The sequence below is a fragment of the Jaculus jaculus genome, chromosome 14, assembly GCF_020740685.1.
Source record: "Jaculus jaculus isolate mJacJac1 chromosome 14, mJacJac1.mat.Y.cur, whole genome shotgun sequence".
In the NCBI taxonomy this organism is placed as follows: domain Eukaryota; kingdom Metazoa; phylum Chordata; class Mammalia; order Rodentia; family Dipodidae; genus Jaculus; species Jaculus jaculus.
Window position 1 is genome coordinate 6,935,186 of NC_059115.1, and position 27,046 is coordinate 6,962,231.

The 27,046-nt window shown below is 49.2% G+C and overlaps 1 protein-coding gene across 1 annotated transcript in view; it reads left to right on the forward strand.

Annotated features, from left to right (window-relative positions):
• Positions 1 to 25,701, forward strand: part of Arhgap35 (Rho GTPase activating protein 35) — a 182,227-nt gene extending 156,526 nt beyond the window's left edge. Inside the window, exons 4-7 of the mRNA XM_045133246.1 lie at positions 11,086 to 11,163; positions 12,688 to 12,819; positions 22,125 to 22,230; positions 22,747 to 25,701. Of these exons, the coding sequence (XP_044989181.1) occupies positions 11,086 to 11,163; positions 12,688 to 12,819; positions 22,125 to 22,230; positions 22,747 to 23,104 (674 nt within the window). The 3' untranslated portion in view covers positions 23,105 to 25,701. The remainder of the gene's footprint in view (positions 1 to 11,085; positions 11,164 to 12,687; positions 12,820 to 22,124; positions 22,231 to 22,746) is intronic.
• The last annotated feature ends 1,345 nt before the right edge of the window (positions 25,702 to 27,046 follow it).

Below are 27,046 nucleotides of genomic sequence, written 5' to 3' on the forward strand. Positions count from 1 at the left end.
AGAGAAAAAAAAATTGGTGCACAGGGCCTCCAGCCACTGAACTCAAACTCCAGACGTGTGTGCCACTTTGTGTGCATGCACAATCTTATATTTGCGTCAACTTGTGCATCTGGCTTATTTATGTGGGATCTGAGGAGTTGAACATAATTCCTTAGGCTTTACAGGTAAACATGTTAACCACTAAACCATCTCTCCAACCCTGGTGCACACCTTTAATCTCAGGATGAGGTAGGAGGATCACTCTAGTTTGAGGCCAAGTGAAACACTGCCTCAAAGTGGGAGGTGTGGGCTGGAGAGATGGCTCAGCATTTCTTGCAAAGCCTGGCGGCCTGGGTTCTATTTCCCATTACTCACATAAACCCAGATACACTAAGTGGTACATGAATCTGGATTTGGTTTGCAGTGGCAGGGAGCCCTGGCACACGCACATTCACTGTCTTTTTTTTTTTTTTTTCTCTCTCTCTCTCTCTCAAGTAATTTTAAAAAATGAACTTTAATCCCAGCACTCAGGAGGCAGAGGTAGGATGATCACCATGAGTTCGAGGCCACCCTGAGACTACATAGTGAATTCCAGGTCAACCTGAGCTAGATTGAGACCCTACCTCAAAAAAAAAAAAAAAAAAAGGAAGGAAGGAAGAGAGGAGAGGAGAGGAGAAGAGAGGAAGAGAGGAGAGGAGAGAAAAGAAGAGAAATCAGAGGGAGCTAGAGAGATGGCTTAGTGGTTAAGGCACTTGCCAGCAAAGCCAAAGGACCCAGGTTCAATTTCCCCAATACCCACGTAAAGCCAGATGCACAAGGTAACACATGCATCTAGGGTTTTACTCAAAATCACAACTGTGGTTAAAATAAAGAGCATGAATTAAACTCGGTCATTTTGTTTATATTTCACCAAGTTGCCAACATAATAGTTTATTCATAGATTCTTTTTAAAAAGTTTGTGTACGTATGGATATTTAAACATTTAAGTCTCTTGAATTGCTAAAAATACACATGAAATAATTTTTTCTTCTTTTTTCTCAATTTTTATTAACATCTTCCATGATTATAAAAAATATCCCATGGCAATACCCCCCCCCAACTTTCCCCTTTGAAATTCCATTCTCCATCATATCCCCTCCCCATCTCAATCAGTCTCTCTTCTATTTTGATGTCAAGATCTTTTCCTCCTCTTATGATGGTCTTATGTAGGTAGTGTCAGGCACTGTGAGGTCATGGATATCCAGGCCATTTTATGTCTGGAGGGAGCACTTTGTAAGGAGTCCTACCTTTCCTTTGGCTCTTAAATTCTTTCCGCCACCTCTTCCTCATTAGACCCTGAGCCTCGGAAGGTGTGATCAAGATATACTCAGTACTCCAGTCACTTCTTCCCAGCACCATGATACCTTCTGAGTCATCCCAAGGTCACTGCCATCTGAAAAGAGAAGATTGTCTACCCAAAGTGAGACTAGCATTAATATAAGGGTATAAATATTAAGAGAAGTGCTTACTGGGCAGTTCAATAAGCATAGTATATACACTTATCCAGACATCAGCAGATGTTACACCACTAGGGCTCATGAGTACCCCTGTTTTATGTTTTCAGTATCACAGATGTATTCCCTCCAATGCAGCAGGCCTCCAGTCCAATTAGAGGGCAGTTGGTTTCCACCATGATAGACGTGCCACTATTGTACCCATTGGCTCATTTAGGCTGGCTGGCGAATTATAAGGCTTCCAGTGTCCACTGTTGAGTATCTTCACTGGTGATATCTCTTTCTCCCATTGAACTGCATGTAGAATGGCTTCTTCCAGCTTTCTGTCAGCGCATCTAGGGTTTTTTTTTGCAGTGGCTAGAAGTGCTGGAACATCCATATTCATTCATTCATTCATTCTCTCTCAAAAAAAAAAAAGATTTTTTTTTTAATGGTAGAGGCCAGAATATGAGGTGCAGCCTTTCATATGCTATGGATTTTGGGAATCTGTGCCTTAGTATATCCTATAGTTCTAGGGAGATTTTTGTTGGTTGCCTCAAATTATCCATTGCTTGCCACGTTGGTTTTCTCCTCCTTCCTAAGTAAACCTGGCAGAAGTCACTTACATTCCAAAAATTCCTCACTGCCATGTGGGCAGGCCAACAGCTAGGCCAGCTCTGTAGTGTTCCAGATAAGCAGAATTCATTTACCTTGTGATTCGGCCTTGCTAGCGGATTTCCTCAGGACCCAGTGCCCTGTGTGATCAGAACAGTATGCCCTGGCACGCTGCCTGGAGAGCCCAGCAGCCAAGGAGAAGTCAAGTATGTCCCGCAAAGTAACCCCACCTCCCTTCCAAAACAGAAATAGTCTGGGTATCAGCCCAGGTCCCCAACGAAGTTCCGACAGGCCTGCTCTGCCTGGCTCTCTCAGCTGCACTGGCCCTGCCTGCAGCCAAGAGTTCAGTGACACATCCTGCCAGGAGGGTGGGGACCACTTCTGCCATGCCATCCAATTGGGATCTGGAGAATTCTTTTGGCTCTGGCTCTTTTCCTGTGTGTGCCATCTGTCTATCCATCTCCCTCCTTCAACCTACCCAATGCTGCCTCATTCTAATGGAACTTCACTCTCCAGACCTCCAGGGACAAGAAGAGGAGTATGCAACTGGGTGGTCCCAGTGGGACAAGACCTCAGTGGGGTACTGCACTCCTGTATAGTACATTCTCCTTTCCCACCAAGGGTTGGTGCTGATGCTCTGGAGCAAGACGGGCAAATAGCCCTGGGACAGAAGTCCTCTTATCACCCCTCGTTTTCAGATGCAGGTGCTGAGGTGAGGCTGGGTGCACAGAGATTGGTGGCCCAGGTGCATCCACAGCCTGAACCCCACATGCTAGGGAAGAGATGTGCAGGGAACCTGTTTGAGACAGACTCTGTACCTCCCTGTTAGGCTGGTTGGCCTGAGAAGCTGGAAAGATTGAACCTGGTGAAGGGGCAGCATTGCAGAAAGGTGCCACCTGCTATGGGGCATCCTAGCAAGTCATGGCCCTGTCTTGGGCTATTGAATCAACAGCCTGGATTAGAAAGCAGAAAACAGCAGCTGTGGGGAGCACAAAAGCAAGCACTCACTGTGCAGAAAGAGTGGTGTGGGTGTGAGGCCCGGCTAAGGGCCTGGGGAGAAGCTCTACTGTAGAGTGGCAAGACCAGCCTGGCCACAGGGCATAGCCGAAGCATTGACGCCAGGGCAAGGCCATCAACACTGGAACGAGGGAGCTTGAGTCCTACTGACTAGAAGCCACATGGAGACGAATGTGTTTCTCCTAGCTTGCGGATCCTGGCATCCATGTTTCTGCCAAAGGCTTCTCACTCCAAAAAGCATTTTCTCAGAGACCAGGGCTGTGATTGGTGACGTTTTGCTTCCTTTCATGGGCCGCTCTGCATCAGGAACCTGAGCAAAGTCTTCTCTGTCCTCACTGAGGCTTGGGAGGCATCTGCCTGTGCCCTGGAGGAGCTTTTCCACCTGTCTGCTCTCTAGGGTTAGGCATCCTGGGGAGAGAGGGTGATGATGGTATAGGTCAAGAGTTCAAGGCCAGGGCTGGAGAGATGGCTTAGTGGTTAAGCGCTTGCCTGTGAAGCCTAAGGACCCCGGTTCGAGGCTCGGTTCCCCAGGTCCCACGTTAGCCAGATGCACAGGGAGCGCACGCGTCTGGAGTTCGTTGGTAGAGGCTGGAAGCCCTGGCGTGCCCATTCTCTCTCTCTCCCTCTATCTGTCTTTCTGTCTGTGTCTGTCGCTCTCAAATAAATAAATAAAAAATTTAAAAAAAAAAGTTCAAGGCCAGCCTTGGGCCTTTCTCAAACAAACAAGTTGAGAAAGAAAGGGAGAGAGGGAGAGAAGCTGAGCATAGTGGCACAGGCCTTTAATCCCAGCACTTAGGAGAGCCCAAGGCCACTCTGAGAGTAGAGTGAATTCCAGGTCAGCCTGGGCTAGAGTGAGACCTTACCTCGAAAAACTAAAAAATAAATATAAATTAATAAATTAAAAACCTGCCACTCTCCTAATCATCCAAGATGTAAACACACACTCTCAAGTTCATACCACCATGGATGGAGCTCCAGCTGCCACACCTCCTCCACCTTTGAAACCGAGCCAAAACAGAACCTTCATGCCTACAAAGTAGTAGTAATGGACTTGGGGGACAGCTCAGCGCTTAAAGGTCCTTGCTGACAAAGCCTGCCAGTCCTGCCTTGAATTTTCTCGCGACCCACAGAAAACCAGACCAGAGTGTTTGAATGCTTTCTGTAGACCACCTGGCAGGCACTGCTCTTGAAGCTTGTTAAGAATGGAGGCTTGGAACCGGGCATGGTGGTGCACACCTTTAATCCCAGCATTCAGGTGGCAGAGGTAGGAGGATTGCCATAAGTTCGAGGCCACCCTAAGACTACATAGTGCCTCTAATAACAAAAACATCTTCGGGCTGGAGTTGGAGAGTTGGGTCAGCAGTGAAAGGCACTTGCTTGCAAAGCCTGCTGGTGTACTCACATAAAATCAGACACAAAGTGATGCATACATCTGGGGTTTGTTTGCAGCAGCAGTAGGCCCTGGCTGGCCCATACACAGACATATACACTCATTCTCTCCCTCTTTCAAATAAATAAAAGTATTTTAAATGTTTACTTTTTAAAAAAGAAGAAGGCTGGAGTGATTGCTCAGTGGTTAAGGCTCTTGCCTGTGAAGCCCAAGGATCCATGTTCGATTCCCCAGAACCCATGTAAGCCAAATGCACAAGTTGGCGCAATGCATCTGGAGTTCATTTGCATTGGCTAGAGGCTCTGGTGTGCCCATTCTCTCTCTCTCTAATAAGTAAATTTTTAAAAAAATGCAGGTTGCAGAGATGGTTTGGTGGACAAAGTGCTTGCTACGCAACACTGAGTACCTGGGCTCAGATCGTCAGACTGCGTAAAAAGCCCAAGGCTGTGGCATGCTTCTGTGACCCCAGGGCGCCATGAGTAAGGAGGGGAGACTACACTTTCAGGAAGCTTGCTGACAGCCCTGAGGAAATGACCCTGCTGCAAATGAGGTGGAAGGCTAGGACCAAACAGGAAGCTGTCCTCTAACCTCCATGTATACACACAATAAATAATAAATAAACATAGACTACAAATCTGGGCATTGGTTGCACATGTTTGTAATCCCAGCACTCAGGAAGCAGTAGGATCAGTAGTTCAAGACCAGTCTGCGCTACATAAAGTGGTGAATTTGAGGCTGGCCTGAGCTACATGAACCATTGTCTCAAAAAAAAGCAACAGCTCAAAGCGGTTATTATTCTGTGACTTGGGATTTGAACTGAAAACACCCTGCAGGTGAAACTCAGCACGTATGTCCCCTGTTACTAGGTTATTAGACTAATTGTTCTGTGAGCACAGTGCAAGGCCTCATTAAATATGCACTGTCACAGCGAGGTAAGACTTGTTGCCTTTGGTGCCCAGGGTGGGGATGCAAGCATACTTGCTCTTGGTTTTCACCTACCCTCACCCCGTACCCTTTCTGTTGTGAGGAGCAGGGTAGCAGCAAGTGCTCTAAAGGGGGTGTGTTGCAGCCAGACTGCTGGCATGTGGCCTTCACAAAGGAGAAGCTGGCGACCAGCCCACAAGGGTGAGGTATCCCTGAGCTTCAGCACTCATCAGGCCTCACGGCTCAGTTGCCCTTGCCTCCTCCTGAGTACATCAGAAACAAGCATAATGGGGTATGTATGCCATGCCTTCTGCCTCCAGAAAAGTCCACTGTGACCCTTCTAGTCCATCCTGACTGTGTGGAGTGTTTTAACCATACTAGCAGCACCAGTTAAGTTGTTTGTTTTTTTTTTTTTTTTTTTTTTTTTTTTGGTTTTTCGAGGCAGGGTCTCTGGCTCAGGAAGTTAAGTTTTTTTTAAAAGGACTGAAGTGCTGAGTTTTTATGTCTAAATATAGAAACTAAACAAAATAAGCAAGTCTGAGGCTGCCTTGGAGGAAGTACTGATTGGTTGCTAGAAAGGAAAGCCCAGAACTGAATGCTGGTATATACCGAAGGAGCGGTGCAAGGCCTGATGTGGCCACTGTGGAGACGCCTGGCTGAGAGGACTGACCTCCAGTCCAGGCTCACTTGGACACTTCAGAACAGCAGGCCCATGCTGGTCGTGATGGTGCACACCTTCCATCTCAGCACTTGGAGGAAGATAGGAAAGGAAAGGAAAGGAAAGGAAAGGAAAGGAAAGGAAAGGAAAGGAAAGGAAAGGAAAGGAAAGGAAAGGAAAGGGGGAAGGGGGAAGGGGGAAGGGGGAAGGGGGAAGGGAAAGGGGAAAGGAAAAAGGAAAGGAAAGCAAAGCAGGCCCACCCTGTGCTGGGAGACAGTTCTCCCCCTACGTTTCCAACTTCCTAAAGGACACTTGTGCTGCCATATACTACTGGCCTCTCAGGAACTCAGCAAAGACAGACCAGGTCTTAGGCCATAGGCTTGCACTGGAGCTAGCCTGCCTGGTTATGTTGCCTAAGTTGTAAAGACCAAGCCTAAAATAAAATCTCTGTAAAGCAACTTGCCTGTCATGTGGACACTCAGTAATTTTTTTTTAAATTCTTATTCACTTGGTTTTAGCCATAAAGTCAAGAAGTGATAGCAACTTCTTAGTGAAAAAAAGGAATATATCCCTTTATTTTTGCCTAGTATTCTGTAAAAAAAATTGTATCAAGCCAGACGTGGTGGTACTTGCCTTTAATCCCAGCACTTGGGTGGTAGAGGTAGGAGGCTTGCCATGAGTTTGAGGCCACCCTGAGAATACAGGATGAATTCCAGGTCAGCCTGGGCTAGAGGGAGACCCTACCTTGGAAAACAAAACAAAACAAAAAAAAGTATCAAGATCATATATGACCGTTATGAGAAGATTCAGTGACACCTAAGAGCTTGCAGCAAGCAGCTTCATGCTCCCTGGAAGTGCTTCATTTCCTAAAGCATCTGTCTGTTTAGTCTGGTGTCATTGACTCACGGAATTTAGGGTTAGAGACTGTAGAGGCCAAGGTCATCTTCTCAAGTGGCAGATCCTAGATCCCAAAGGGCCTCCCGAGGCAGTGGCAGCACCTCAGAATGTCAGAAATGCACATTTGAACCCTACTGCAAAGCTGCAGTCTCCAGGATTCTAGAGCCTGTTCTATAGCAAAGCTCCAGATGTTCTGAGGCAAGCTCCGTTTTGAGAACTGGAGACCTAGAGCATAATAAGATAGCCCAGGGTTCAAATCTCGCCAGTCTTAAGATCTGATGCTGCATGTCCTACTTAACCTCAGCATTCCCATCTGTGCAGTGGGGCTAGTGACGGCCTGCCTTTTCAGGGTTATTGTGAGAGCTGGTGTAAAAGCACATGGCAGGTGTTTAGCCCTGTAGGCCTCACACAGTGAACATTCAGCAGGTGGCTCATTTTGTGCTTGTGGTTGTGTACTGTCTTCCTAGACCAGATACTTATCTTAAACAGCATCCCAGTCAGATGCTTATCCGCTTAGGAGTGAATTCAAAAGCTCTGTCCCATTCTGTGAATGGCATCTGTGCCCATGAATAGGTACTTTATCTATTGAGCAAATATCTGCCATCGTGCACTTTCTGTGCAGTGCTGAGTCAGAGCCCTGTTCCCTAGAGCCACTGGAACAAGGCTGTTCTACATGGCAGTTGCCCAGATATTTGAAAATAGTGACCTTGGCTTTTCTGAGCCTTGTCTTGTTCTCTGCCCAAAGATGAACTTAATAGGTGATGTGTGAAATCAGGTGCAGTATTGAGAAGACAATGGGGTGGCCCCTGGAGTGGGCCCTGCAGACTTGTGTTCAGTACAGAAGACTAGTACAGGTGAGAACTCTGCTGGCAGGCATGAGACCGTCACTGGGAGTGTGACTGTGTGGTCTGTGACGTCCCAGCACTGCCCCTGGATTCTGCCCTGTCTACCACTCTGGTTTTCATCCATACACCAACCCACTGGTCACAGCTTTTGTGGTATGCACTCTGCTCTTAGTTTTGTTTGTTTTTAATTGATGTCTAAGTGGTAGTTGTGATAAATTGTACTCGTCAAGCTAATGATACCTTTCCTAAATTATGCCATGGTGTTGGGTACAACAGCAGCAGGGTTGCTATTTTAAAATGAGATTTCGTAAAACAAAACATGCAGGCAGCTTACAGGAAGTGCTGTTGATGATTAATGGATGTGCTGGAGCTGGCCTCATGTGTTCAGATGCTGATCTGTCTAGTAAGGTTTCAGCCCCCACACTCCATACCATTCCATATAGCTAGCACATACTTCATCTTCTGTCCTCTGATGTCCCAGGGGATCGTGGTTCAGCTCTTCTACAGTACTGTGGTACCTCTTCACACCAGGATGTGGACTGTGGTGTAGTACCACATTGTCAGAGCATCTTCAACTCCAGCCATTTGTGCCCATCATTCCGTTAGAAAACACTGACATGGCTTAGCAGTTAAGGCACTTGCCTGCAAAGCCTAAGGACCCAGATTTGATTCCCCAGTACCCACGTAAGCTGGATGTACAAGGTGGTGTGTGCATCTAGAGTTGCTTTTCAGTGGCTAAAGGCCCTGGCACACCCATTCTCTCCCAATCTGCGCCCCCTCAAATAAATAAATTAAAATTTTATAAAAGGTGGACATTCATGGAAAGGAAAGAGAGTCTAAAACATAGTTATGTTTCAGATTAGCACTTGAAAACTGGAAGTTGTTGACACACCCAGGACCTATCAACCTGGGAGTGACCACATATGTATGCCTGTGAAATGTCACCTAAGATGAGAAATGCATAGAAAGTTTAAATATGTCTGAGAATGTTGTAGAAGAGTTGCTAGTGAAAGGGACTCAAACCAGACATTGTGGTGGTGTGTGCCTGTAATCCCAAGGAGGCTGAGAGTATGACAGCCCTCTTCCCCCACAAAAAATTAATAAAAATATTAAATAAAAATAAATTTAGGGGGGCTGAAGAGATGGCTTAGTGATTAAGACACTTGTCTACAGAGCCTAAGATCCTAGGTTCAATTTCCCAGTACCCACAGAAGTCAGATGCACAAAGTGGTACATGCATCTGGAGTTTATTTACAGTGACTAGAGGCCCTGGCATGTCCACTCTGTATCTGTCTACCTCTTTCTCTGTCTCTCTCTCATTCATAAATAAATAAATAAATAAATACAAATAAAAAGGGCTGGAGAGATAGCTTAGCAGTTAAGGCACTGGCCTGCAAAGCCTAAGGACCCAGGTTCAATTCCCTAGTACCCCCATAAGCCAGATGTACAAGGTGGCACATATGTCTGGAGTTTATTTGCAGTGTTGAGGCCCTGCAACTAACTAATATTCTCTCCCCCTACCTTTCTCTCTTTCTTAAATATGTAAATAAATACACTACTTAAAATAAATAAATTTAGGGCTAGATAGATGGCTTAGCAGTTAAGCGCTTGTCTGTGAAGCCTGAGGACTCCAATTTGAGGCTCCATTCCCCAGCCAGATGCACGAGGGGGCACACACGTATGGAGTTCGTTTGCAGTGGCTGGAGGCCCTGGCACGCCCATTCTGTTATCTCTCTATATATATCTACCTTTCTCTCTGTGCCTGTTGCTCTCAAATAAATAAAAAATGAACTAAATAAATAAATAAATTTAAAAAATAAAATAAATAAATAAATTTAGGGGATAGAGAGATAACTCAGTCGTTAAAGGCACTTGCTTGCAAAACCTGACAGCTCACACACACATCTGGAATTCTTTTGCAGTGGCTATTCTCATCCTCTGTCTCCCTCTTTCTGTTTCTCTCTCATAAAAAGTGAATAAAAATAAAAGATACAAAAATAATTAAAGATCCGGCCATGGTGGTGCATGCCTTTAATCCCAGAACTCAGGAGGCAGAGATAGGAGGATCGCCATGAGTTCCAGCCTACCTTGAGAGGGAATGGGTTTACCAGGGCCTTCAGCTGCTGTAAATAAACTCCAGATGCATGTACCACCTTGTGCATCTGCCTTACGTAGGTCCTGGGAAGTCACACCTGGGTCTTTCAGCTTTGCAGGTAAGCACCTTAACCACTAAGCCATCTCTCCAGTCCTGCAATTGATTTTTTAAATTACATTTTTATTAGCCAGGCATGGTGGCACATGGCTTTAATCCTAGAACTCAGGAGGCAGAGGTAGGAGGGTCACTATGAGTTCAAGTCCACCCTGAGACTACATAGTGAATTCCAGGTCAGCCTAGGCTAGAGCAAGACTATCTTGAAAAACCAAAACTACAAAATCATAAAAGATCAAAAGAAAAATAGACCATATGATGTAGGAATAGGAAAACCTATGCTAACAATAAAAAGAAAAAAATACACGCTTAATTTTCTTTAATGTTTGTTTATTTGAGAGAAAGGAAGAGAATGGGCACACCAGGGCCTCTACCCACTACAAACGAACTCCAGACGCATACGGTGCCACCATGTGCATCTGTTTTACTTGGGTTCTGGGGAACCAAACCTGGATCCTTAGGCTTCACAAACAAGTGCCATAATCGCCAAGTCACCTTTCTGGGTATCACTGAGTAGCTCATACTGGCCTGAACTTGAAACGGTCTTCTGCCTTGGCCTCCTGAGTGTGGGGATTGCAGACAGACACCACACATAGTTCTTAAAAATGAAAAACTCAAGAATATATACCAGCCAGGCGTGGTGGCGCATGCCTTTAATCCCAGTACTTGGGAGGCAGAGATTGGAGGATCATCATCAGTTTGAGGCCATCCTGAGACTACATTGTGAATTTCAGGTCAGCCTTGGCTAGAGTGAGACCATGCCTCAAAAAAAAAAAAAAAAGAAGAAGAAGAAAGAGGGGGGGGGGGAGGAAATCAGGATTTCAAGGTCAAGTCTGAGGCTGTCCTGAGTTATGAGACCCTGCCTCACAGAAAGAAAGGGTCTGGGGCAGGAGAGGACTTTGAAACTTTTAAGTGAAATTAGGGGGAAATGGCTTGAAGTGTTTGGGAAAAAATCAAACAGCATGGTTGGCCCTCTTCCATCAGTGCCACCTCACAGGTGCCTTGTCCCTGTCCTTGCACACAGCCCTGTCTGCTGTCAGGCTGTAACTTAGAGGACCCTGTTGGCTCTCTCTCCACAGGACTGAGCACAGAAGGCATCTACCGGGTCAGTGGGAACAAGTCAGAGATGGAGAGTCTGCAGAGACAGTTCGATCAAGGTAAGGCAACCTGGCCCCAAAACAGTAGGCTTGGTAAATAGATGCCACAGCTGTTGCCAGGGACCTCAGGGTAGTCCTACTGTCCCTACCCAAACCCGAACCAAGAGAGCCCAGCTCAGTGACAGAGGCTTTGTCAGCAAGCCATAGCTTGCCTGCCCCTTGCCATCCAGTCACTCTTACTGGTTAGACTGCCCGGCGCTCCTGGAAGGGCATGGCCTCCCTCGCTGGAGCCAGGGTAGTCGTGGTTCAGATGATCTTGTTTTTTCTTTTTTGTTTTTTTGTTTTTTTGAGGTAGGGTCTCACTCTAGCTCGGGCTGATGTGGAATTCACTATGGAGTCTCAGGGTGGCCTCAAACTCACGGCGATCCTCCTACCTCTACCTCCTAAGTGCTGGGATTAAAGGCGTGCGCCACCGCGCCCGGCGATCTTGGTATTTTTGACCACGCCCTGGTGCACCCTCACTCAGCCTTACTTCTCAGTCTCCCAGGCTGAGCTCTCAAGAGTTACCCATCTCTTGGTGGGGCCTCTCTGCTCCTCAGCTAGTTCAGTGTGAGTGGCCCCACCCAAGTGATCCAACTCGTTCTGAGAAGTACCCACACTGAGGTGCAAAGCTGTGCTCCCAGTGCAAAAGCAAGCCATGTTGGGAAAGTTATCAGCTGTCAGCAGCACCCTCCTACCCCACTCACATGGGCTAGCTGACAGCGAGTTCCCACTAATCCAGTGTGTAGGAAGCAGGAGGTCCCAAGAGTTTGGAACCCTGTCTGGGGAGATGCACTGCCACCCACCCACCCATCCAAGCATCTCTGCACACCAGACATATATCCTGAGAACCACATCCACGCTGGATGAATGATAGGTCAGGAGTGTGCTTACACAAACTAAGTAAAGTGTCACTAGGTGGCACCATCTCGTGGTCCCACCATCATCTGTGCAGTCCATTGTTGACCAAGATGGTGGCATGGTTCGAGACTGCCCACAAGAATCTGAACAGTAAAAAAAAAAGAATCTGAACAGCCAGTGGCCCCAGAAATGAGCACTGGTAATAGCCATAGATAATCTGCAGATTCAGGAATGCAGTGGAGCAGAGAAAGAGGAGAGTGGGGGACTGGGTCATTGTGCTATAGGGTGATGGGAGGATCCAAAGAGGAGAGTGGGGGGTTGCCTCCCTCCATCAGGGCATGTTTTATGAGCCAGCCTTTTCCAGAAAGCCTCCTGTCACTGCCCAACAGGTGAGAGAATGAAGAAGAGGCCTTCTCACATTAGAGCCAGACATGAGAGCTGTGGCCCAGGGAGCTTGGGTGGGGTGCCATCCTTTCCCACCACCATGGAAAGAGGCATTGGGCATCCACCTGTGTCTCTGAACCTGCACTGTCAGCTCCCTAGCTCCTCTCTAGTCTCCTGCCCAGGCTCCAGGCCGGCTCTGGGCAGCATCCCCAGGTCCTTGAGTTTTTGGGAGCCTTGACTTTCCTCATTGTATCTGCTAACTTAGATGTGTCTGGTCTCGTTCTCTGGACTTCCTTTCAGACCACAACCTGGACTTGGCTGAAAAAGACTTCACCGTGAACACTGTGGCTGGTGCCATGAAGAGCTTTTTCTCAGAGCTGCCAGACCCGCTGGTCCCCTACAGCACACAGAGTGACTTGGTGGAGGCGCACAGTGAGTGGGAGGCCTGCGTGGGTGTGTGAAGGGCTGTGCAGTACCTCTCTAGCAACAGAGGAAAAGGAACTGGCCAGGTAGCCCAAGAGGAACTAGGATCTGGCCCTACATCAGGGATGGCTGCTGTGCTCTGAGAGTTATGCTAAGGGAACCTTCCAAGCCCCAAACCTGGTGGTTTAGTGCATAGTTTGGCACCCAACCTTTATGGAATCCATGTTCCTCTGCTGTGACCAACCTACCCTTTCTGCCTTTGCTTTGCTCCTCCAGTGGAGGCTGGGAAGGAAGCACGTGTTTTGTAGAAGGTGCTCCTTGACCCGCCTTGCTCCTCTCACCTCTCAAAAAAGGAAGTGAGCACATGCTCTCTAGTCTCTTAGGGCCACTGTAATCTTAAAAAAAAAAAAAATTAAAGATTCCTTTTATGTTAATGATAGGTTTTTGTTTGTTTTTGGTTTTGTGGGTTTTTTGAGAGAGAGAGAGAGAAAGAGACAGATAGAGAAACAGTGGGCACACCAGGACCTTCAACCACTGCAGTGAACTCCAGATGCATGCACCACCTTGTGCATATGGCTTATGTGGGTCCTGGGGAAATGAACCTGTGTCCCTTGGGTTTGCAGGCCAGCATCTTTTAACCATTAAGCCATCTCTTCAGCCCCATATAACTTTTTAGAAAGCTGCCTCTAGCCAGGTGTGGTGGTGCATACCTTTAATCCCAGCACTTGGGAGGCAGAGGTAGGTGGATCGCCATGAGTTTGAGGCCACCTTGAAACTACATAGTGAATTCCAGGTCAGCCTGAGCTAGAGAGAGGCCCTACCTCAAAAAAACGAAGGAAGGAAGGGAGGGAGGGAGGGAGGGAGGGAGGGAGGGAAGGAAGGAAGGAGGGAAGGAGGGAAGGAAGGGGGGAGGGGAGAAGGAGAGCCACCTCTGCAGGGTAGGGGACAGCTCCAGTAACCTTGGCTGCTTGCCATGGGCTGTGACACTTCAGCACCTCTAGGTTTGGGTTGAAGAGAGTGTCTTGTTACTGGGCATGGTGGCTCTCACAACTTTAATCCCAGCACTTGGGAAGCAGAGGTAGGAGGATCACTGTGAGTTTGAGGCCAGCCTGAGACTGCATAGTGAATTCCACGTCAGCCTGGGCTACTGCGAGACACTACTTCAGATCCCTCCCACTCCAAAAAAAAAGAAAGGTAGTGTCTTGTGTAGCTCAGGCCTGCTTCAAATTTCAGATCTTCCTACCCCACCTCCCAAATGCTGGAACTACAGGTGCGAGCCACCACACCCAGTTTATCACCTTCTTTTTGACACTTGTATTAAGCAGAGAAAGTATGGCCACACTAAGGCCTCTGACTGCTGGAAATGAATTCCAGGTGCATGTGGGTACTGGGAAATTGAACCCATGCCAATAGGCTTTGCCAACAAGTGCCTGTAACCACTGAGACATCTCCTCAGCCCGCACCTCTGGTTTTGATGGCAGTCTTCTAGTTGCTGTTTCCCATACTAACCTACCTCTCCCTGGAACTAGTGACTAGCCTGTGGGGTGCCTTTTCCTGAATGTTAAGTGTTAGCACAGAGCACCTGGCCTTTAGGAGCAGCTACCACAGGACACTTGATATACTGGCTAGCCAAAGGCAGCTTGTCTGCTTTGCTTTTTAGGGGAGGGGCAAGATCCAGAAACAGCTGTTGCTCTACAGCTGCCAAAGGAGCGTCTTTGCCAGCTGCCAGAGGTGGATGGGCAAGAGGGTGCCCATCTCATCACGGTCTGACTCAAGACTGGTGAGGTTACAGATCAGGTGCTGGGTATGAGTCTTAGGTGTGCACACCAGGAGCAGGTGTGTATGGTCTGCCTTTCCGTAGCATGGGTGCCACCTTGTCTGTGCAGGGAGCACCCTCACCACATTCCACATGTGCCTTCTGAGACTCCAGTGCCTGGTACTGACAGGGACCTTCACCAGCTCACACCAACTCAGATGTGGAACACCTGGGAAACTTCTGGAATCTCAGCTTGTCTGCAAGGGGAAATTGGAGCAGGGTTGGGGATGTGCTGTGGTTGATACCTGCCTGCTAGAGATGGGATTCCTGTCTGTATTTGTCTTTACCTGGCGCCATCTAGAGGTAATTGGAATGCTGGCACCCAAGGGAATAAATGCCATTGTTTCAGGGGAACCGCTGATACTGCACTTCTTGTTTGGAGAGAGGTACTGCTGACAGGAGATCTGCCCTTCCTCCAGCCACTTCCGCCCCTGAAGGCTTCCAAGGCTCAGGAGGTGGCTGCTTCGCTGCCCTGTAGCAGCCTGGGAAGGGTGGAGACTCTTGGCTTCCTCTCTATTGTGTGCTTTCTGGGCCCTACTTGTCATCTGGGGCACCTACCATACTCATCATCCTAGCAGAAGGGGAGGTGAGGAGAGGATTCCTCTAAAAGAACACTTCACCACCATGGCAATGGGGAATGGGGCTCTAGGTGAGGGTTGGCTGAAGGCATCAGAATCTAGACAATGAAAAAGTTAGTGTCAAGGGACATGATGGAAGGAAGATCACCATGCCCCAAAGTCTCTGTTCCCAGACTGCATCTGTTTCCATGACAACATTATCTTAACCAGCTCTTTGCAATTACTGCCTAAGAGTAGCTGAGTGTGTGTTCTTGTTTGCGCCCAGTTCTGGGTCCCATCAAAACAGATACCAAGGTCACTGTCTAATTTTTCTCTTAGTGCCAGACCTTCACAATATCCAACATTCTAAAATGCAGGAATCTAGATGATTGTTCACCGCTTGTCAGTCAGGGTGTGCTATGTGGGAGATTCAGAAATGACCTGCAGCAGCAGATGGCATGCTTGCTGCATGCAAGCCTGGCCCCGCTTTGCTCGGTGCTCACGAGTGCTCTCAGTCACCAGTGAGGTCTAACGTCACATCTCCACTTCACAGAGGAGCCTGGGGCTTGGTTAGAGGTCCAGGGTCATACCACTGAGATTCATGCTAGACCATTCAAGTAGGGTCCCTACTCTCAGGGTGTGCATTGATGTTGTCGACAGACACATGAAGCCGGCTGAGCTGGAAGGACAGAAAGCACCTTGTGGGGAAGGAGGGTCCTGAGCTGTGGCTTCAGGCAGAACTGGAATTCATTCCAGGCAGCAGGCAGAGATTTTATGTAACCACCTCTCCCCAACACCTCACCCTGGCCCTGGAACTGGCCCTCTCCTTTGCCTGTCCTCCAGTGTCCACAGGCCAGCCTGTGACTTTTGTGCTGACAGGAGTACTATAGAGCTGGCTCCACCTCAAGACTGGAGGTTCTGGGTCAAAGAACTATGACTACCAAGTCCTCAGTAACTCTCAAAACTGTCCATAAGATGCCATCGTTTTAGGGCTGGAGAGAGAGCTCAGCAGTTAAGGTGCTTGCCTGTGAAGCCTAAGGATCCAGTACCCACATAAGCCAGATGATACATAAGGTAGCACATGTGTATGGAGTTCATGTGCAATGGCTATAGATCCTGTTGTACCCATTCTCTCTATCTGCCTTTTTCTCTCTCTCAAATAAATGAATAAATAAGTTCCATCATTTTAGATCAAGGCAGACGGACAGTAGCTTCACCTGACTGTCCCAGGGAAACAATTAAAGATACAGATTTATAACCTTCCACTGGGTGGGTGAATCAACCTAAGCCAGAATTACTTACATAGATCATAGATGGATGGCTCTTACCGAGATTTGGGCTCCTGTTACCATGCTGCCTCAGGATATTGCTTGATTGTGGGGTTCTACCTTCCTCTTGTCTGCCTAGGTAGTTGACCAGGGACCATGGGTTTCACAGATGCAGTACGTGGTTAGGGATAAATTGCAGTGGACAGACAGTACATTGTCCCCGCCGCAGTCTGGTGGAGGAGACACTGCCCAGCTTACTGAACAGTCAGGCCTCCAGAAGACAGCTTGAATTTTCCATTCTGGGCCCTGGGAGCAGGCTGTGGCACATCTGGGCCTTGCCTGCATAGCTGACTGCTTGTGGCCCTGGTTACTCTCGGCAGGGTAGGTGTGCATGGTGTCGAAGGCCTCTGCTCCAAGCAGTGAGTTGGTGGCAACAGTTCCAAACCTAGAGCATGTTGGCAGCCAGCAGCCATTGGTATCAAGGTCCTCGTCACCACGCCTTACTACCTACGACCAGTACTTATGCCTTTTTCTTCATTTTGATTTCTTTGTGATATGTTTTGTTTTATGAGACCAGGGTGTCCTTAAACGCATGGCTGTTCTAGCTCTGCTGCCTCAGTGCTGGAATAACAGGCACACACCACTGATTTAATGATTGCTTTTCTTTATCAGAGAGAACTGGCACATCAGGACCCCCAGACATGAACTGCAGACATGTGTGCTGCCTTGTGTGCTGTGTGACCTTGAACATTTGTGTCACCTTGTGTGTCTGGCTTACATGGGATCTGGAGAATGGAACATAGGTCCTTAGGCTTCGCAGACAAGTGCCTTTACCACTAACCCATTTCTCCAGCCCTGATTTAATGGTTTGTTGTTGTTGTTTGGTTTTTGGTATTTTGAGGTAGGGTCTCACTTTAGCCCAGGCTGACCTGGAATTCACTGTATAGTCTCAGGCTGACCTTGAACTCATGGAATTCCTCCTACCTCTGCCTCCAGAGTGCTTGGTACCACTAAGCCTGGCTTTGTTGTGTTTTTTTTTTTTTTTTTTGTTTTGTTTTGTTGTGTTTTTTTTGTTTTGTTTTCGGGGGTTGGGGTGAGTGTGTTAGGGTCTCACTTTAGCTAAGTCTGGCAGTCTTCCTACCTTAGCCTCCCAAGAGCTGGCATTAAAGGCATGACCAACATACCTGGCTATGCCACATTTTTGTTTTTAGACAGGGTCTTGCTATTTAGCCAGGCTCTTTTTACCTTTTTCAGCCTTGGTTTGTATGTACTGCAGAAATATCTCAGCTTCCTAGTGCCTCCCTGGCTGACTTCTTCCCCTGAATTCTCTTTTTTCTTTTTCTTTCTTTTTTTTTTTTTAATATCTTATTTATTTATTTATTTATTTGAGAGAGAGAGGAAGAAGCAGATAGAGAAAAAGAGAGAATGGGCACACCAGAGCCTCCAGACACTGCAAACTAATTTGGGACCCTTGTGCATCTGGCTTATGTAGGTTCTAGGGAATCGAACCTGAATCCTTTGACTTTGCAGGCAAATGCCTTAACCACTAAGCCATTTCCCCAGCCCATCTTTTTTTCTTTTTTTTCGAGGAAGGGTCTCACTCTAGCTCAGGCTGGGCTGCAGTTCACTATGTCGTATCAGGATGTCCTCGAACTCACAGCATCCTCCTACCTTTGCCTCCTGAGTGCTAGGATTAAAGGCGTGTACCACCACACCCACCTCTTTTTTTTTTTTTTTTTTAATGGGCTCACCAGGGCCTCCAGCCACTGCAAACAAACTCCAGTCCCGTGCACCACCTTGTGCATCTGGCTTACATGGGTCCTGGAGAATTGAACCTGGGTCCTTTGGATTTATAGGCAAGTGTGTTAACTGCTAAGCCATCTCTCCAGCCCTCCTTTCTTTTCTTTTTTCTGTTTGTTTTTTATTTTATTTTTTCTTTTCAAAAAAAAATTTTTTTTAACAACTTCCATGATTATAAACAACATCCCATGGTAATACCCTCCCTCCCTCCACTTTCCCGGTTGATACTTTACTCTCCATCATATCCCCTCCCCCTCTCAATCAGTCTCTCTTCTCTTTTCTTTCTTACTGTTTGTCTATTTGAGAGAGAGTGTGTATAGGCATGCCAGGGCCTCTGGCCACTGCAAAAGAATTCCAGATACATGCACTACTTTGTGCATCTGGCTTTTACTGAGGAATCAAACCCAGACAGTCAGGCCTTTAACCGCTGAGCCATCTCTCTGTCCGCCTCCCGAGTCCTTGAGTGCTCTGCTGTCCTCATCTGCCATATGTGTTTCCACATGCCTTCCTATGTGCATGCGAGTGTAGACTTTGCCTTGCTTCGTCAGGGTCCTAAGTGCCCCCCTTGCACCCTTCTTGCCGCCTGTGTTGAGGCGTGCTCTCGGACCTGCCTTTTCCCTTGCTGGGTCCTGCTGCAGCTTCAGGCGTGACAGGGGGTGGGGAACAGATGGCCAAACTGAGGGTCCCAGCCCACCTTCTGCCTGGGGGCCTTGTGCAGAGCAGCAGGAGAGTGGTCCAGCAGCACTGCATCACCATGCGGACGGGTCACTGCTTGCGTCTCTTCTGCATACAGAGGCTGCTGGCTAGCCCAGCCTCACATGGGCCCTCAGCAAGGGTGCTGGATAGGTTGGGAGTGAGTTTTGGAAGAAAGGAATGGATGGATCAAGTTAAAAGGACAGTGGGCCGGGAGTGGTGGCACACGCCTTTAATCCCAGCACATGGGAGGCAGAGGTAGGAGGATTGCCATGAGTTCGAGGCCACCCTAAGACTCCATAGTGAATTCCAGGTCAGCCTGGGCCAGAGTGAGTGAGACCCTACCTTGAAAAACCAAAAAAAAAAAAAAAAAAAAAGGACAGTGGACCTGGGCATGGTGGTACCACACCTTTAATCCCAGCATTCAGGAGGCCAAGGTAGGATAACCACTTGAGTTCAAGGCCAGCCTGGGCTAGAGTGAAGCTGCTTCACCCAAAAAATAAAAGACTGCTAGTGGACTAAGGTATGGCTCAGTGGTGTACTGTTTGCCTAGGATTCGGGAGCCTTAGTGTTCTCTCCATTATCTTTTTTTTTTTCGAAGTAAGGTCTCAGTCTAGCCCAGGCTGACCTGGAATTCACTGTGCCACCACACCCAGCCCCTTTTTAATCCCAGTGCTCGGGAGGCAGAGGTAGGAGGATCTCTGTGAGTTTGAGGCCACCCAGAGACTACATAGTGAATTCCAGGTCAGCCTGGACTAGAGTGAGACCCTACCTTGGGGGGGAAAAAAAAAGGATTGGCTTGGGCTGGAGGGATGGCTTAGCAGTTAAGGCATTTGACTGCAAAGCCAAAGGACCCAGGTTCAATTCCTCACTATCCATGTTAGCCAGATGCACAAGGGGGCACATGTGTCTGGAGTTTGTTTGCAATGGCTAGAGGTCCTGGCACACCCATATTCATTTATTGGCCTTGCCTAGTGAGTGCCAGAGACACAGGCTCAGGCTTGGCCAGGAGGACCCTGTAGCTCTCCTTGGTTTTCCTGCCAGAAGTTTGGCTCCTCTGTACTCATGAGCACAGCGACCACGCAGCAGGTAGGAAGGGAGAAAGGAAAACAGGACAGTGTCCTTTTAGGTCCTTGAACTTCTGGCTAAAGTGCCATATAGAGGAGGGGCCTGGCCATCCAGGAAGTAGCTGTAAATTAATGACCACATGGTTCTAGAGTGACCCAAGGAAGAAAGAAAGGAAACACCCATGTGTGCTGGTTCTTGGGTAAAAGGAGAGGCAGCCGGCAGAGTAAGTAGCCTAGCCAGTCGTTTCCTGCCTCAGCCAGGACGAGTGAGACCTCTTCTGGGAGGTGCCGCTTGCCGTGCAAGTGCCTGATTAAGACAGGCACAGCGGTGTTTGTGTCATGTGGCACCTACAAGGACCTGTGTATCTGGAAGGGACACACTTGTTTCATTAAGTGGAACTTTGAGCCGTGCCCATGCTTCTTGTTTTTTTTTTTTTTAATTTTTTATTTATTTTTATGTATTTATTTATTTATTTAAGAGTGACAGAGAGAGAAAGAGGCAGAGAGAGAATGGGTGCATCAGGGCTTCCAGCCTCTGCAACCGAACTCCACACTCATGTGCCCCTTGTGCATCTGGCTAACGTGGGTCCTGGGGAATCTAGCCTCGAACCAGGGTCCTTAGGCTTCACAGACAAGCGTTTAACCACTAAACCATCTCTCCAGCCTTTCTTGTTTTTATTATTTGGTGTGTGTGCACATGTACACAGTGTCTATGTGGGGGTCAGAGGACAAGCCCGGGGTATTTGTCCTCTTTCTCCACACTTGCATGAGGCAGGGTTTCCCTTGTTCTGTTGCTGTTGTCTTGTTGGTTATTTCCACTGTGCTTTGTGCTCACCAGTCTGAGCTCCAGGCTGTTCCTGGTCTGCCTTCCCTTGCTGCAGGCACATTGGGATCACAGGTGCATGCATCACTTTACACCATTCAACATGGTGTAGGGGACTTAGGCCAGCAAGTTCCTTTAACTGCTGAGCCATCTCCCCAGCCCACCATGGTCATTTTCTTAAAACATTTTGTTTGTTTGTTTGTTTGTTTATTAAAAAGAGGGGGAGAGAAAGAGAGCAGAGAGCACACTAGGGCCTCCAGCTACTGCAAACTCCAGATGCATGCACCCCCTAGTACATCTGGCTTATGTGGGTCCTGGAGAATCAACCTGGGATCCTTTGGCTTTGCAGGCAATCGCCTTAACCACTAAGCCATTTCTCCAACCCAACCATGGTCATTTTTAAGAAACGAGCTACCCTCAAGCTCCAGATGACCAGCCTCTCCTGCATGGAGCCTCCTGTGGCTTTCTTACACCCTTTAGTTGCAAAAGTAGCTACAAAGTTATCTTTCCACATGCAGAGGCATCTGCCTTGGCCAGTTGTCACTTCAGCTAGGGTCTGGACCATTTTTACCTCTCCTGCCAGGGCAGACTAGGCTCGAGTCTACAGCCTGTTGGTTCATCTCCCAGCCCTGCAACCTCTCAGAGATCCCTGTTCTTCAACTTCAGAATGGAGTGGACTGTGGAGATGGACATGACTGGGCATAGCATCAATTACAGACTTCTTTTGGGACAGCTTGGTTTCCCTGTCCCAGGCAGGTCATGAGGACTCCCCAGTGGGCAAAGTGTGGTCCTTTGAGCTGCATAAGAGCCCCACCCCCACTAGCCCCAATGGTGCCATGTGCAGAGCGCCCTGCATCTTAGAAAGGACAGAGCCCTGGTCTTGTGGACCCCTCCTTCCTTGGGCTGTCAGCGTGGGGTGGGGGGGGGCAGCGTCCGTCCGTCTGGTCAGGAAGCAAGCAGGCTTTCTGCATTGGGATGCCTGTTTCCAGGGCAACCAATGAGCAGAGAATGATGTTCTTTATGGTAGAGTCTCTGGATGGTTCATCTCGGGTGGGGGCCCAGGAAGCGCAGGCACACAGTGCTGCCCTTGAGCAGAAGCCTGAGACACAGAGGTAGCTTGGCCCCTGGGCCCACGCCATGCCATGCCAGGTGTGTGGTCATGGGCTTTGGGGAAGAGAACAGAGTAGTCCTGTCAGAAAGCCCTGAGTTTGCTGTCAGCACCCTGAATCTGCTTTGAGCCCTGGATCACCCACCAGCCTCATCACTAAAAGTTTTTTCTTTTCTCCTCAGAAATCAATGACCGGGAGCAGAAATTACATGCCCTTAAGGAGGTGTTAAAGAAATTCCCAAAGGAAAACCATGAAGTCTTCAAATACGTCATCTCTCACCTCAACAAGTAGGTTGCAGGTCTTCCAATTGGCTTTCCTCTGAAACATAGGCACTTGGGGTCAGTTAAAAGTGGAAGGAGGAGCCGGGCATGGTGGCGCACGCCTTTAATCCCAGCCTTCGGGAAGCAGAAGTAGGAGGATTGCCATGAGAATGCAGAGTGAATTCCAGATCAGCCTGGGCCACAGTGAGTGTGGCCACTGCAGACAGGAAGCTGCTTAACCAGTACTCAGGTTTATTCACACGCCCAGTGGGCTTGTTGGCAGAGGGGTATTGTGTGTTCTGGCTTGTGAAACATGGGGACCTCCTTAACAAGCATTGTCACCACTTTGGTTGTCTGGTGCTCTGTCCACCCCTAGGCTCATGGAGCGTTGGCATTACCCCAGCCTCTGGGCCAGCCACAGATGCTCCTGCTCAGGCCTTTGCTGCCTCCAGAAGTGGCGGGTTCAGGACAAGGGGGCAGGTGAGGTGGGTGGCCCTTATGGGGTTCTGTGCAGCTCTGATGTGGTCTCCGTGTCACTTGCAGAGTCAGCCACAATAACAAGGTGAATCTCATGACGAGTGAGAACCTGTCCATTTGCTTCTGGCCCACCTTGATGCGGCCTGACTTCAGCAGCATGGATGCACTCACGGCCACACGCTCCTACCAGACCATCATCGAACTCTTCATCCAGCAGTGCCCCTTCTTCTTCTACAACCGGCCTATCAGTGAGCCCCCAGGTGCCGCACCCGGCTCCCCTTCGGCCATGGCTCCCACTGTTCCCTTCCTCACCTCCACACCCACCACCAGTCAGCCATCACCACCCCAGTCACCTCCACCCACCCCCCAGTCCCCCATGCAGCCACTGCTCCCTTCCCAGCTCCAAGCAGAACACACCCTGTGAGCCACCACAGTCTGGGTGGTAGGAGACCCAACTTTCTCTTTGATGGGGTGGCATTTTGCCTTGAACAAAACCAGGTCCACTGGAGCAGGAGCCACAGCCCTACCACCTTCTCAAGACCTCAGTGGTGGCATTAGCCAGTACCCACCACATGCTGGGCAGTTGGGTACCCTGAGTCCAGGTCTGCACCTGGCGCTGCCTGTGATTGGCCGTAGCACCCTGCCCTCGGCCCAGGAACACTCTGAGGATTGAACCAGTCATGCAGCCGCCCCAGCACGCCCCTCCACTGCTCCCTATCTGTGCGCCAGCTGCAGGACCCAAGCCCTGCCCTTAGCCAGGAGCAGAGGCTGCCCCCAGCAGGGCTGGCTGGCCCTCTGAAAAGGATACTTCCCACCCATGTTGTCCCCTTCCACCCTCCACACCTGCAGTGGACCCCACTTGGAACCAGAGCTGGTCTGGCCCGCGAGCACAGCAGCATGACGGGAGAGGCTTTATGCCTGAGGCCCCGTGTCCGGACCCATTCCCTGAACCAGCAGTGAACACTGGAAGACGGGCGGAGAGGGAGACAGACAAAAACCACAGACCTCAAGACTCCACTCCCACCTCCTGGGCAGCTGCCGGGTAAAAGTGCCCCTAGCTGTGGCAGCAAAGCGAGGACGCCCAGGCGCTGTTGGATCGATCCCCTTAGGCTCTGCTAGCACCTCCTTCTTCACTGAAAGGATAGTTTGAGCCCTTGCAAGGCTTGCTGGCAGATGAGCCCATCCCCAGCCCTGGTACCATACACTACATTGCTATGGAAACACTACACATACGCTACTGAGGCATGGGGCTCCGGTTGGTGTGTTTGATGTTGAATTGGGATAGCTTTATCCCAGGCTGTGGATGTCACCAGCAAGGGTTTGTGGGACATGAGCAGGTGTGGGCACTGTAAAGAAACAAGTCTGGTGCACATATGGAGGACCCTTTGTGGTCCTGGCACACACCCTGTGCCTGCCACCACTGCGCCACCCTGGCCCAGCTCTGTTTTCTACCCACTCCTCTTCCCTTCTTCAGCCCCCAACACAGCAGCCTTTGGTAGGCTGCTGCCTGAACCCCCAGTTCTCATCCTCACTCTGGGCCACGAAGCCTGACACTACGGTACCCTGGGCACGGGAGGGCCACAGGGCCCTACAGCACTGTCCTGGGTCTCGCCATTGCACTTTAGAAACACGTTCCCAGGAGCCCCAGATGGACAGCCGCCCTGCCCTCACCTCCTTGGGGCCCTGGACTAGTTGGCTGTCTCCCAACTTTAGTTCTTTATGGCAAAATAAGGTGCTTGAAAACAGTAGCTACCCCTGCAAGTCTTGTCGCCTCTGAGACCAGCCAAGCCCAAGGTCCAGGCGCTCTGTAAATGCTTCCCTCCTGCTGGGTCTTTGCGAGCCGGAAGGTGGTGCGTGTCGTGTCCACTGTGGTTGCAGTCTTTTCTCTCCCCTGAGCTCTGGACATAGAACTGTTTCCTTTCACTAGCTTTGCTACTGGTCTTGATATCCTATGGAGTTCTTCAAAGTCAGGAGCCATAGGGAGACTAGACTGGCTGGAGAGACTTAGGACCATCCTAGTGTAAACATGGTGACCCAGGCCACCCGTTCCTGAGGCTGCTGCATGTGCACCTACTGGGTGATATCAGCAGTGGATATGGAGGGTTTGTGGTCAGGAGGGCCCTGTCTCAGTTCTCATGCTTACAAAGAGCAGGCTAGGTACCTCCCACCCACCCCACGGGGCCCTGCTTGCTTCTCTTGCCTCAGCTCTTAGCTTCCTACTCTGGCCAGTCTCCAGTGGCCTTGGCAGTAATGACAGCAGGGTAGATGGGGTCCCACAGAGCACCTGGGGCTGGGGTGAGCTCACTGCCCTTGCCCAGGGTGCTTTTCCCTCATCTGCTACCACTGGGCTGCTGCTCAGTACTAGGGACCAGAAAGAAGCCCTTAGAACTGACTCAGCATCAGCTGTGGTTTGCAGATGGACCCAGAGGCATATTATGCTGGCCACTGGTGGTCATGCCCCTTCCCCATCGTGTTACATTGTGAAGATGGTCCACTTCTCTGCCCACCTTCCTCACTGAATGCAGGCAGCAGCTGTTCTCAGTTCTGTCTTTGCCACTGCAGAGGGTGACATCATAGGAATGACTTGCTGGTCAGAAGGCTCTGATGGACATCCCATGCCTGAGGGCCAGTATACCCTTAGTAGGGACTCCATACAGCACCCTGCACACTGGCCTCAAACCCCAAGACTTGCTGTGGCCCAGCTGTAACACTCACCCCCAGGCATCCCCAGTGGCATGTCAGGGAGGCTCAAGCCCTGTTCTCACCCTTGCACAGAAAGGGTGATTGGAACATCCAGAACTGCTCCACAGCCCTGATTAGTGTGGGGAGGCCGTGGCCGGAGGCCCAAACCAACCCCTCACCTCCGTCACACCCCCGCCGCCGCAAGGCCACCCACCGCCCGCATGGTGGAGCCGGGGCGTAAATTATTGTTTGCATTAAAGAATCACGTTCCCGTGTACATTTGACACAAAGGAAATGTCTCAGAATTGTGTGGGAATAAAACTCATTTGAGAATTGGGATAGTGCTGCTGCCAGCTTATTTTTCTGGTACTTGTATTTTCACATGTTAAATGATCTTTATATATGTTGAATTAACAAATATTTTGAGTTTCCTGAGGAAAAAACAAAAACATATTAATGGTATTGAAATGTGTTAGTAGTCTGGCCGTGTGCCCAACTCTGTTTTGCAGCAGAAGTGGAGAGCTGTGTGTAGAGAGCCCTGTGTCCTCGGGGCTCGAACCAGCACTCCTCTAGTCGGTGTTAGGAGTGTTTGCTTCGTTTCCAGGCTTTTGAACACGTCGTGGGTCCCGAGGCTGCAGCCTGATTAGTGCATGGACGGCCATCCTGTGGCCGCAGCATCTCTGACTGAGGTGTTTTCCTTTGGTTTTGTTTTTTAAAATCATGTATTTGCTACAAAGTATTGTACTTGTCTCAATGGGAATGGTGTAAAAAAAAAAAACTGAAAAGGCCTTATGTGATATGTATCATAGTTAATAAATCAATCTTGTAAAAAACCAGGCCTGAAAGAAGTGAAGGGGCTGGATGGGCACCTCCAAGCAGAGACGCCGGGCACTGAAGGCCCACAGGGCCCTGGGTAGGCAGCACCAGTGGGGTACTGTCAGAGCCCCGGGAGTACAGCAGCTGGTCTGTGCTGGCCCTCGGCTCCAGCAAGTACCTGGGGCCACAGGCCACCTTATCGAGGGCAGTAAAGTTGTGGGGAGGGCGACAGTGAACCTCGGGCACTTCAGTGGAAGTCTTGAGAACAAGGGTCCAAAAACAAGTTTCCTGCCAGCAACAGAGTGAAGTTGGCCCCTGCCATTACCATAGGCTAGGACAGTGCTCCGAGGGACAGCAGCTCACTGCCTTCCAAATCCCAACCAGCTCCACACACCCCCAGAAGATCTGCTTGGAAAAGTACTGAAGGGCTGGAGAGCTGGCCCAATTGGTAATGTTCTTGCTACTCAAGCATGAGGACCTGAGCTCAATTCCTAGAACCCACATAAAAGCTGGGTTCAAGTCCTCAGCCACCCATTTAAAGCTGGATGAAAAAAAAAAAAGTGGTGCATGCGTTTAATCCAAGAGCTAAGAGGACCTTTGTGAGTTCAGGGCCAGTGCAGGTTGGCTTGGGCTAGAATGAGACCCTGGGGCAGGGGAAGGGGGAGGGTTGTACATGGCCTTTTTTTTTTTTTTCCTTGCAGTAGCAAGAGGCCCTGGCACACCCATATGTAAATAACTCTTTCAACATATTTATTTCACAAAGTATGAGCACACCAGAGCCACTGCAAATGAACCCCAGACATATTTGCTACTTTGTGCATCTGGCTTTGCGTAGGTGCTGGGCAATCAAGCGCAAGCAAGTGTCTTT